General features: G+C 50.3%; 1 protein-coding gene across 1 annotated transcript; it reads right to left on the bottom strand.

Annotated features, from left to right (window-relative positions):
- Positions 1–728: 728 nt before the first annotated feature.
- Positions 729–6,352, bottom strand: LOC119111493 (glutamate receptor ionotropic, kainate 5). Its single transcript, XM_037235312.1, has 4 exons — positions 6,327–6,352; positions 5,792–5,997; positions 1,410–1,591; positions 729–818 (listed from the first exon to the last, which is right to left on the bottom strand). Exons 1-4 carry the CDS (start codon positions 6,350–6,352, stop codon positions 729–731), a joined length of 504 nt encoding a protein of 167 aa, XP_037091207.1.
- Between the last annotated feature and the right edge of the window lie 5,071 nt (positions 6,353–11,423).

Below are 11,423 nucleotides of genomic sequence, written 5' to 3'. Positions count from 1 at the left end.
ACGGCTTTGGCTCGGTGCTAACCTGGATGGCGGTGGAGTTGGTTGGCAGGCGACTTTTGTTCGGTGCTAACCCGGGCAGCGGTGGAGTTGGTCAGCAGATGACTGGCTTGGTGCTAACCTGGCCGGCGGTGGGGTTGGCCGACAGACGATTCTGGCTTGGTGCAAACTTGAGCGGCCAGACGACTCTGGCTCGGCGCTAACCTGGGCGGCGGTGGAGTTGGTTGACAGACTCTGGTTCGATGCTTACCTGGGCTGCGGTGGAGTTGGTCGACAGACGACTCTGGCTTAGTGCAAACTTGAGCGGCCAGACGACTCTGACTCAGCGCTAACCTGGGCGGCGGTGGAGTTGGTCGGCAGACGACTCTGGTTCGGTACCTACCTGGGCAGCGGTGGAGCTGGTCAGCAGATGGCTGGCTTGGTGCTAACCTGTCCGGCGGTGGGATTGGCCGACAGACGATTCTGGCTTGGTGCAAACTTGAGCGGCCAGACGACTCCGGCTCGGTGCTAACCTGGGCGGCGGTGGAGTTGGTTGACAGACGACTCTGGTTCGATGCTTACCTGGGCTGCGGTGGAGTTGGTCGATAGACGACTCTGGCTTAGTGCGAACTTGAGCGACCAGACGACTCTGGCTCGGTGCTGACCTGGGCGGCGGTGGAGTTGGTCGGCAGACGACTCTGGCTCGATGCTTACCTGGGCTGCGGTGGAGTTGGTCGGCAGACGACTCTGGCTTAGTGCAAACTTGAGCGACCAGACGACTCTGGCTTGGCGCTAACCTGGGCGGCGGTGGAGTTGGTCGGCAGACGACTCTGGTTCTGTACCTACCTGGGCAGCGGTGGAGCTGGTCAGCAGATGACTGGCTTGGTGCTAACCTGTCCGGCGGTGGGGTTGGCCGACAGACGATTCTGGCTTGGTGCAAACTTGAGCGGCCAGACGACTCTGGCTCGGCGCTAACCTGGGCGGCGGTGGAGTTGGTTGACAGACGACTCTGGTTCGATGCTTACCTGGGCTGCGGTGGAGTTGGTCGGCAGACGACTCTGGCTTAGTGCAAACTTGAGCGGCCAGACGACTCTGGCTCGGTGCTGACCTGGGCGGCGGTGGAGTTGGTCGGCAGACGACTCTGGCTCGGTGCTAACCTGGGCGGCGGTGGAGTTGGTCGGCAGACGACTCTGGCTCGGTGCTAACCTGGGCGGCGGTGGAGTTGGTTGACAGACGACTCTGGTTCGGTACTTACCTGGGCAGCGGTGGAGTTGGTCAGCAGATGTCTGGCTTGGTGTTAACCTGTCCGGCGGTGGGTTGGCCGACAGACGATTCTGGCTTGGTGCAAACTTGAGCGGCCAGACGACTCTGGCTCGGTGCTAACCTGGGCGGCGGTGGAGTTGGTCGGCAGACGACTCTGGCTCGGTGCTAACCTGGGCGGCGATTGAGTTGGCCGGCAGACGGTGCTGGGCGTTCTCGCACATGGCGCCGTACGAGTTGAAGATGGACAGGCCGAGCGAGAAGCGCCGCTCGGGCTGCGGGTGCAGCCGCGTGAACATGAAGGCCAGGCAGCCGGAGATGACCGTGGATGCGATGGTGACCAACCAGAGCGGCGCTGCCGGAGCAGGCGCACCGCTCAGTGGGCGGGAGGGCGTGCGGGCACCGCGGCCACTGGCACCGAACAGCTGCCCAGCCCGGCGCTGTCGCGACGCCGGCCCGACCCCACTCCAGTCCCCTGCCAGCGACTCTCCGCATCAGACGGTCACGTGACGGAGGGGCCGCTGACCTGATGTCACGTGGTGCAGAGGGGACGGTGATCTGTTGTCACATGGGGCGATGGGGACGATGAATTGCTCTCTCATGGAGCAGGAGGATGGTGACCTGATATCAGATTGGATGCAGGTGTCGGTGGCCTGGTGTCAGATGGGATGCGGGTGTCGGTGGCCCGGTATCAGATGGGATGCAGGTGTCGGTGGCCTGGTATCAGATGGGATGCGGGTGTCGGTGGCCAGGTATCAGATGGGATGCGGGTGTCGATGGCCTGGTATCAGATGGGATGCAGGTGTCGGTGGCCTGGTATCACACGGGGCCTTACAAAGGCAGACGTACGGGCGGCGGCTGTCTTCCACGTTTCACACGCGTAATTATTTCACGATTTGCGGCACTTGCGTGATTCTTGGCAACTGGTTCCATCCGTGGACTAGGCACATGCACGCTGCATACTAAGTGTATGCATTGTGTATACCCGTATATAGCATCTCTGATGATACCATTTGCCAACAGCTGTGAAGGACTAGGGCCATTGCCTTAGTCACACCGGCAAGCTTCCCACGCCTCGGATAGGTCACGGAGAGGGTCACGTGCGCCTAGCATGGATATCACGTGTGCCACGATCAATGCACCCGTTGCGGTGCATGGAGAGGCTCCAAAAGCGGCGTCCTGGCGCCGGCGTCATACATTGGCAAACTGTCACCCGCGCATCGCCCTCGCCTTCCATTCCGCCATGTTCCCACAAATTATGACGCTGGGGAAGATAGGATCGATGCCTACAATATTGATCCGAAACACCCTTTGGCCAGATATTGCAGGCATTTAGCACTCGGGTGCGCACGACAACATCCTCAGCCACATGCCATGGTTCACCTACATAGATGTGCACTTAACTGACCTCATGACATTGCATCGCCTAAAGCTGTCTGGAAATTAAAGAATACCTGAGCTTATAGCCACCTCTGATGATTTCAGATCATGCAAACACAAATAATGATCGTCAGATTAATGAACAAAATTCAAACGTTCTGTGTAATGTGCATTTTTAATAGCTGTTATATGCAACAATAATCAGCAAAATGATCATGTATTATTATTCCGCGGATGACCGTGGTACTGTACCGCAAAGTGCTAACGCATTTACATCAACACATTCTTTTTATGACAATGTAATACCTTGAGTGCTATAACAGCCCCATTAGTCGGTAGACTGTTGTTGAATGGCATATTGACGGCACGCACCTACATAGATCTCCCGAAGGTAGCAGGCGGCGTGGCCGACCAGTCGACTCATCGTCGCCAATGACGTAAACAAAACACGCCAACACGTTAAATCGGCACCATTCAAAACGGTGCGCGCACTACAGCTTGGGTGTCCTTGACATGTGGCTGTATGAACACCTTCACTTCGTCCCGGTCCATTTATACTGGTGTCAACACGTTTGTTGTCGAGATTGTTCGCGACATCTAGACCTCTTCAATGGCACGTGTGAGCATTATTATGAAATATATATATATATATATATATATGTATATATATGTATGTACGTATATATATTGGTGTTGAAATGCTACATGCAGTGCTGCATGTGTTGCGGGGCTGGAGATGCAATCACAATATGCATGGATGAAAAGCAGTTATGGATGAGCGATATAAATAAAGGTCATTGCATAGTTGGAAATCAGGTAGACATGCAAGGCATAGCGTACATTGCAAGTGCTCGTTTGAACCGAGCCATTTCGCCACGTCGTGGACTGCAAAGTGGTGATGGGGTGATGATGGCGTGGTGATGAGTGTGATTCTGAACTGGTCGACATTCAGACACGCACACGTCCGGTGTTTTGAGAGCGATCTCGGAGTAGTCTTTGAACTCAGGCAAAATATCACAAAAAGTGTGCATAATATAGATTAGATGTGATTGACGTTATTTCTTCATCTATATATGTGTTCCGAATGCATGGTTTCGCGTCAGTGCCTCTGTCTCAGCTCGATCCGCGCTGCATCAGGCCATATCTGGGCGGAACCGTGGCCGAGTTATGACGTGCTTTCGAGTATGTGAAAACTAGCAAAACAGATTTTGACCTTATGAGTTCCGAGTTCTTGTACTGAGTTATGGGCCTTCAGCAGACGAGAGATGACTGAATGACATTGTAGAGCAAGCGTTGCTTATGTTTTCACGACGTCTCAAGTTTGCTTATGATCACGCCATAGTTTTCATGTAGGTAAAACATGTGTACTGGCATAAAGCAATAATACGAACAGCTTATGTGCAAGCGCACCTCGTGATCACAATCACAGCTGAAACGTGGAGTAATGGCCATATAACCGATGTTTGTTTTACAAACGTCGTTAAACCACCACTTTCTGGTACGTTGATCGTCGACAATCCATTATAAGAGCTCTGAACTAACAATGCTGAAACACCAGGGGCTGAAGGGCTTCCATGTATCAAGTAACCACGATTTTATGTTCACGTCATGATGCGACTACAGAATTGCATTTTTCCTTTGAGGACCCTCCAACAGCTTCCCTCTTTCCCTCCACAGAACCCAGCATCAGATTACCCCCCCCCCCCCACCACCAAATAGCACTTGCCTTTGTTCTATATATTAGTATCTTACACGATCTCACGCATCGAATGTAACATTGTGTTTGAATGTTAGGGTGATAAGCTTTCTAAATGAGTCAGTTTTGTGAGCTCTAACACAGGCTTAGGCCTAAGCAGTGCATAATTCCCCAGCAATTCTGATGAAATGTTGCTCGATGATGTTGCCCCATCGATATGTCGAGATCATGAGGAATTCACGAATTACATGCCAGCAAGCAAACAAACGGAATGTGATAGGGGTCCGCATGGTCGACTACGTTGGTTCGCTCGTTTTACTCATTCACTCACTACATCTGAACAAGTAATGAACACGGATGCATGTCAGCTTTGCGAATCAAAATTGTGTATTTGTGTATTTGCACTGGAGCGACTGCTGCTTGTGGCATTGGAGGATACCGGTTCCCAAAGCTTAGAGAAGTCATGTTATCTAAATTTGTTCTAAAGGCAACTGCGGGTAAATCCTGAAACATCGTTGACGCTATAAACAACTTGACTAATTCTCTACACCTTAACTGATGGCTGAGAACATTCTTAACTCCAGCATAACACCCAAAGAATGTGAAACATTCCAGATCGCTTTATTTGTAATTGTGCGTCATGTAGCACCGCATCGGGCACTCGGGATCACCGTAACGTCGCAGATGGCATGCCTTTTCCCGTTTATCGGATAACCTTCCAGCTTTCGATGCAAGGGAATGAAGAGCGTGACATTGATTTATTGCACGGCTACGCTTAGTGCGTTGTTGATGAAAGGAGCTGAATGTCCATGAGGTCTAGAGGAATGGCGTCTGGTTTTGCTTGCATGCACCTTAGCTGATGATCAATCCATCAAATGGGTTTGCGAAAAACGTTCAAAAAGATGGGTGTGGGGTAAGCAGCCCAGCATGAGCGGTTACGATAGCTGAAAGGTGAGCCATTCGATCACCGGTCCAGTCATCACGGGATGCCTTTTCATGCAGGTTTTGCTATTTTACCAGGTGCAGCTCAAACAGGCCAGAATAATTAATGCTGAGGCCGGTGAACTCATGCCGGGATGACGCAGCAGCGGGTAAAAAAATTAATTCTACTGCTCGGGTGGGCATATGAGGGTGTTTTGAAATTACTTATGTAGGATAAAAACAGCCACAAAATTCAAGCATGCCAATGCATAATCAAACCCAATAGCCTGTGTTTCCTGACTAAAAGACATAATTAACCGTAACAGAATACGCACGATTCCTTTACACCGACCGTGGCCGCTCGCCCTAGCCCACAAGATACACGGCACAGCACAAAGCCTTTACACCGACCTTGGCCGCTCGCCCCAGCCCACCAGATACACACGGCACAGCACAAAGCCTTTACACCGACCTTGGCCGCTCGCTCCAGCCCGGCAGATACGCACGGCACAGCACGAAGCCAGCATCCACGTAACACATGAGTAAGGAGACACTTACTTTCGAATGGTCGGAAGATGGAGAGCCACTGCGGCAGCGGCTGAGCAGGGCTCGTGACGAACACAAACGGGTCGATGGCGTAGATGCGGATGAAGCGGATGACGCCGCTGCGAGCGTAGTTCTGGGTGAGCACCAGCGAGAAGTCGGCCGTCCCGTTTATCAGCTCTCCCAGCACGCCCGTCCAGCGCCCGTTCTTCAGCTGCACACTGCCGAGCAGAGCGGTTCATTGTCACTCTGGGCTCCACCCGAATAAACGGCATGCCTTCCGTCTTTGCTTTGTACCTGCTGGACGGAGCTGTACACCGTTAGCCCTTTCTCTGCATCTTGCCCAACAGTATGACATCATCAGCTCGCCCTCTGCACCCTGTACGGCAGCAGAACACCGCCAGCTCTTCCTCGATCACCCTCCCTGCTGGTGGTGTGTCTCTCTATACCCTGTGACATTCTGATCATGTGTCACATATCTGTGACATATGATCGTATACCTCTGCACCATGCCAGATAGGGCAGTGCACTGCCCGCCCTGCCTCCGCACCTGTCAGGCAGTACTTCCTCTGTCATCATGACATCTTGCCACCCTGCCACTCTGCCACCCTGTCACCATGCCACTATGTCACCTTGCACCCTATCACGCTGTCACCCTGCCACCCTCATCATCCTGTCACTCTGTCCCCTCGTCACCTTGCCACCCTTATCATCTTGCAACCATGCCACCCTGCCGCCCTGCCATCCTTGTCACACTGCCACCCTGTCACCCTGCCATCTTGCCACCCTTGTCACACTGCCACCCTTGTCACCCTGCCACCCTTGTTACCTTGCCACCCTGTCACCTTGCAGGTGTGTCCTTTTACGCCCTGCCCGACAGAGCGGCGTGTCTCCGGCTCTCCCTCTGCACCCCGCCCGATAAATCAGTATTCCGTCTGTCCTCCCTTCCTACCCCCCCAAGATCGGTGTGCCTTGTGCCCTCCCTTCCCACCCGCCCGATGTATCGGTATACCGCCTATCTAATTTTTCCAGCATGACCCTCCCTGCTTTGCTCGACAGGGCAGTACATTATCTGTCCTCCCTCCGTGCCCCGGTCGACAGGGCGGTACGTCTGTGCTCACGCTGTATCCACGCCGTCAGAGCGCTATGCCACCGCGCTGAGCGTTGTTTACCTATACGTATCCTTCTTTGCAGCAATTCGTCCGTTTGTTTTTGTTTGCGGCATTTCCATGTTATCTCCGAATTTAAGTGGCACATCGAGGCGCACGGTTCCAGGCACACGACGGTGCCGACCGAGCCAGATCAGATGGCACAACCAGGCGCACGGATCCAGGCACACGACGGTGCCGACCGAGCCAGATCAGATGGCACAACCAGGCGCACGGTTCCAGGCACACGACGGTGTCGACCGAGCCAGATTAGTTGGCACATCCAGGCCCATGGATCCAGGCACACGACGGTGCCGACCGGGCCAGATCAGATAGTCAGCCTGAATAGGCGCAAATATGGCGTGTGGAAGGAGCGAAGCTGACAGGTGGTTGATGAATGGCCCACTGTTCGCCGGCGACGAGACGGCAAGCTCAGCGTGTCACCCTCAACACCCGCAGGTGAAATCGATAGTGGACCGCGGCTGCTGAATTACATGAAGTACCGTACCAAGCGGCTGTGTATAAAGATTGGTCATAGACTGGGTTGTATATACATTGCGATGTCATGGATATTTTACTATGAACAAGGCAAACATTCATATGGTTGTGAGACCATTACATGAAGTTCTTTACAATGCATTACCATTGGAAGAACTCTACGCAGACACATAGCCGCAATCGCATAACAGTAACTCACATCCAATGCCCAGTAACTCGACACGCGCTCGGCTGGGGGTCAAATTAACCAGAGGAAGATATTCCAGAATGACTTCCGGACGGCGCGGCATAGCCGCGCCAAAGTTTTCATAGCTATAGAGAACTAAGTAGAGCATCTTTTTAAGTAAGAAATGGATGTACCTTGTAAGGTCGCTGACGTACGGCAGGTCAAAGTCAGGCCATGGCCGTCGGCGAAGGGCATTTCTAGGGAATCGTTCAATGTGATGCAACAGCAGAGTGTTAGACGAAGCCATATATATCTGCGGTAGTTTCTTGGCAATCAACCGTCTGAATTAAGAATTTCACCCCAATCCCATTGATTTAGGGTCAGGTATAAAGGTCAGAACGAGGGCAAAACTAACCTGCTTTTTCTCGAGACCCTAGATTCATGGGGTAGTTTCTGGTGCTCATTTTAAATTTATTAATGACGGGGACCGCAACAGATGCGTTCCATGGACTTTTAGAGGCCAGAGTAGATCCTGACCTAAAATGACCCGGGTCAACATTATGTTTTAGGAACATACAGCCTAGCCTAACCCCTGACGCTTATTCGAGTGGCAAAATGGGAGCAATCTCCCAGGTATTTGGTAGCCTTGGTCTTACGAAGGTTGGGCAAGGTCACCGACTTCATTGACCTTTTGCTTAGAACGGGGATCTAGCTTCACAGCGGTTGCATGAGGAGCTCTGAGGGCACTTGAAACACTAATCTGGAGTTTGATCTTGTTTGACCTTATTTGACCCAAGACCATGACCTAAGAACCTCAAATTTTGACTCAAGTGAGTTCACGGACAGACTACTCTATCCTGTGAATTTGGTGTCTATAGCTACCTTGTTTTGGGGATATCGTGGGTCAAACTGACCCCCGCCCGAGCGGGGGTGTTCAGCACGCCGGCCGGGTGCGTGTTGAGGGCTGTTCGAGAGTTTGCCTGCTTGTTAAGGGCTAGAAAAAGTTCATTTATAAACAAGTGTTTGGAGGCGTCTTGATTTCGAAATGTCTTGTCATCACATGTCCAAAAAATGTCAGTGTTGTCTGTCCGTTGCTGACGCGTTAATGTCCCGCCATGTGCGCGTTGCATGTGCTCCAGTGATGCTCCGTCGCGAAAGGTTCGGGAGTGTCGTATATCCAAAAATGTGGTGAATTAAACGATGTTTGCAGCCTTTGTGATTTGAACTGACCTCCCCGTACCAGTGCACTTGAGTTGGCTAGGCTGGTCCACACTGTTTCCAATAAGAAAGTCCTGAGTCGTCTACTGCAATAGCAAATGATGAGGTCTCTTGTGTGGTCGTTCACGTCATTTACATGTCACAAGATGATTTCCCGTGCAGTCTTTGCAACTTTTTCAACAAGAATCGAAAAACCATTGTTCACCGAAGTCTGTTTGATCGTACTAATTTCGGAAGAAGTCCTGTCCGGTCAGAACAATGTTTAAATGCACGTCTGCGCAATGACCTACGACGCCTGACAAGACACTTATGCGACTAGGTAACCTCGGAGCACCGTAAAACGCGCATGACAGGACAACAATGCGACAGAAACTGACGGACAACACTGACATCCTCTAGACACGCGATGACAGAAGATGTTTTCAAATTTGGGGGCGCACATTTTGTAATGAATTCTCTCCAGCCCTAAACGAACAAGCAAACTTTTCCATAACGCGTAAATTTCTGGGTATCAGGCGTTAGTCGCCGTCCAGTGATTTTGGCTATTTTTTTCCGGTGATATTTTAATATTGCTGGTTAGTTTTACATACATCCAGGTGCAGACTTGTCATCACGTAAATAATTGTCTCTTGTTATAGGACCGATTGCCCTCTCCGCAGTAGCAAATCACATGACAACATAGTTGTACAACTTCCGTCTCCTTAAATGTTTGAAACCTGTCATTTGTTTCATTTATCTATTTCCATGATGAGATATGATCTCGAAACATTAGACCATCAGATACCAACGAATGTATGAGTGATTTTGCAAAAACATTCTCTAACCCGAACGATAACATGAAAACGAAAGTGGAGAACTCGAAGCGCAAAAACTTCGTTAAATTCGAACCCGCGTTGTTTTAAAAAATAAACCATGTATGAAACAAAATTCAAGATATTCAGACACACACACACACACACACACACACACACACACATACACACACACACACACACACACACACACACACACACCCACACACACACACACACACACACCCACACACAACACACACACACCACACACACACACACCACACAACACCACACACACACACACACACACACACACACACACACACACACACACACACACACACACACACACACACGCGCGCACACACACACACACACACACGTATATGTATATGTATATATATATATATATATATATATATATATATATATATACATATATAATATACACGCACAGAAGATATATATATATATATTATATATATATATATACAATTAATTGTGTTCTTACATACAATTACATTACAATTAATTTATATATATATATATATATATATATATATATATATATATAGGGAGGTCTCAGGAAAACAGACGTTCTTATTTCCTTCGGTAGGTGTCAACAAAGAGCAAACAAGAACACATGCACATACCCAGAAAAGTAAGCTAGTGCCGTTTTTTCCTCATGTTTGCTCAAATGCCAGCATGTATCAATATGGCCTTGAGTACCATGCAGCCGTGCAGCACAGACGTGAAAGCCGAGATCGTAACGCTCTGCGTTGAACACAATTAATTGTAGTGATACCGCGAAAGTTCCAGTGACACTTCATGACCTGAAGAATGCAATTGAGAAGCGTACTTTTGGATGTGCAACAAGAAACAGTTAAAGTCACGGAGAGTATCGAGCATCTACAAAGCAAAGATGTGGCGGAAGCACACACAACGGAAGCCATAACGCACAGAAGACCAAGGAGGATCTAACACGCAGCACCAACAACCCTTGCGACGGCTGGGCCATGAGTACGACTGCAGCAAGGCCGCTGTCCAGAAACTGGCAGCAGCTGAAGGAAAACTTTCCCATTGTAAGTTTTCATTCATGAAACGCTCAATTTTAGCTCCATTGGCTATAAACGACCAGCGTCGATCCGCGTGCGCAGAAAGACGTCGCCTAGAATCATTTTCACGACAGGAAGTCATCATTTTGACGCAAGGGGCGGAAATTGTAGTGGCTGATCATTGCACCAGGGAAGTACGCGATTACAGCAAGGGCGCTCTCCCCCTTTACTCCAATCGCTCGTCGGCGGAGACTGAACGATTGATCAGTGGCATTTCGACGTCACAAAAAGCACTTGTGAAATAAAGCAGTGCTGACAATCACCCGTCCCGCCCCACTCGTACCCCTGTGCATGAGACAAATTAACACACTGGCTAGGCGAATCATGCCAATAATCTTAAAAGCTGACGGCATAAATAGACGGATACAGCGCTCATTCAGACTCAAGGCAATCGTTCGCATAGCGTACACAGGTGCCTCGCCACATCGTCATGCAACCAAGCCGATGAGAAACCAAGCCACAGTGACACAGTGACTGATACTCGATGTGCAAGTCAATGTTTCCGCGTGGCACTACGGAGTAGATCCGTTACGACTCTGACGAAAAGTGGGTTGTACCCACTGGCAGCCCTTCCTGCCCTTTTCATACTCGACTGCTGTTGACAGGTTGACACAAAGTTAAGGGAGACGTGCTGTTGCTTTTTTATTTACACCATGGGCCGATATGAGCATTCTAAATAAAATCGGGGCTAACCACCCACATCGTGTA

Source organism: Pollicipes pollicipes, unplaced genomic scaffold (assembly GCF_011947565.3).
Source record: "Pollicipes pollicipes isolate AB1234 unplaced genomic scaffold, Ppol_2.1 Scaffold_7261;HRSCAF=8764_pilon_pilon_pilon, whole genome shotgun sequence".
In the NCBI taxonomy this organism is placed as follows: domain Eukaryota; kingdom Metazoa; phylum Arthropoda; class Thecostraca; order Pollicipedomorpha; family Pollicipedidae; genus Pollicipes; species Pollicipes pollicipes.
Note: the sequence above shows the minus strand (reverse complement) of the source record. Positions and strands in the feature narration are given on the sequence as shown.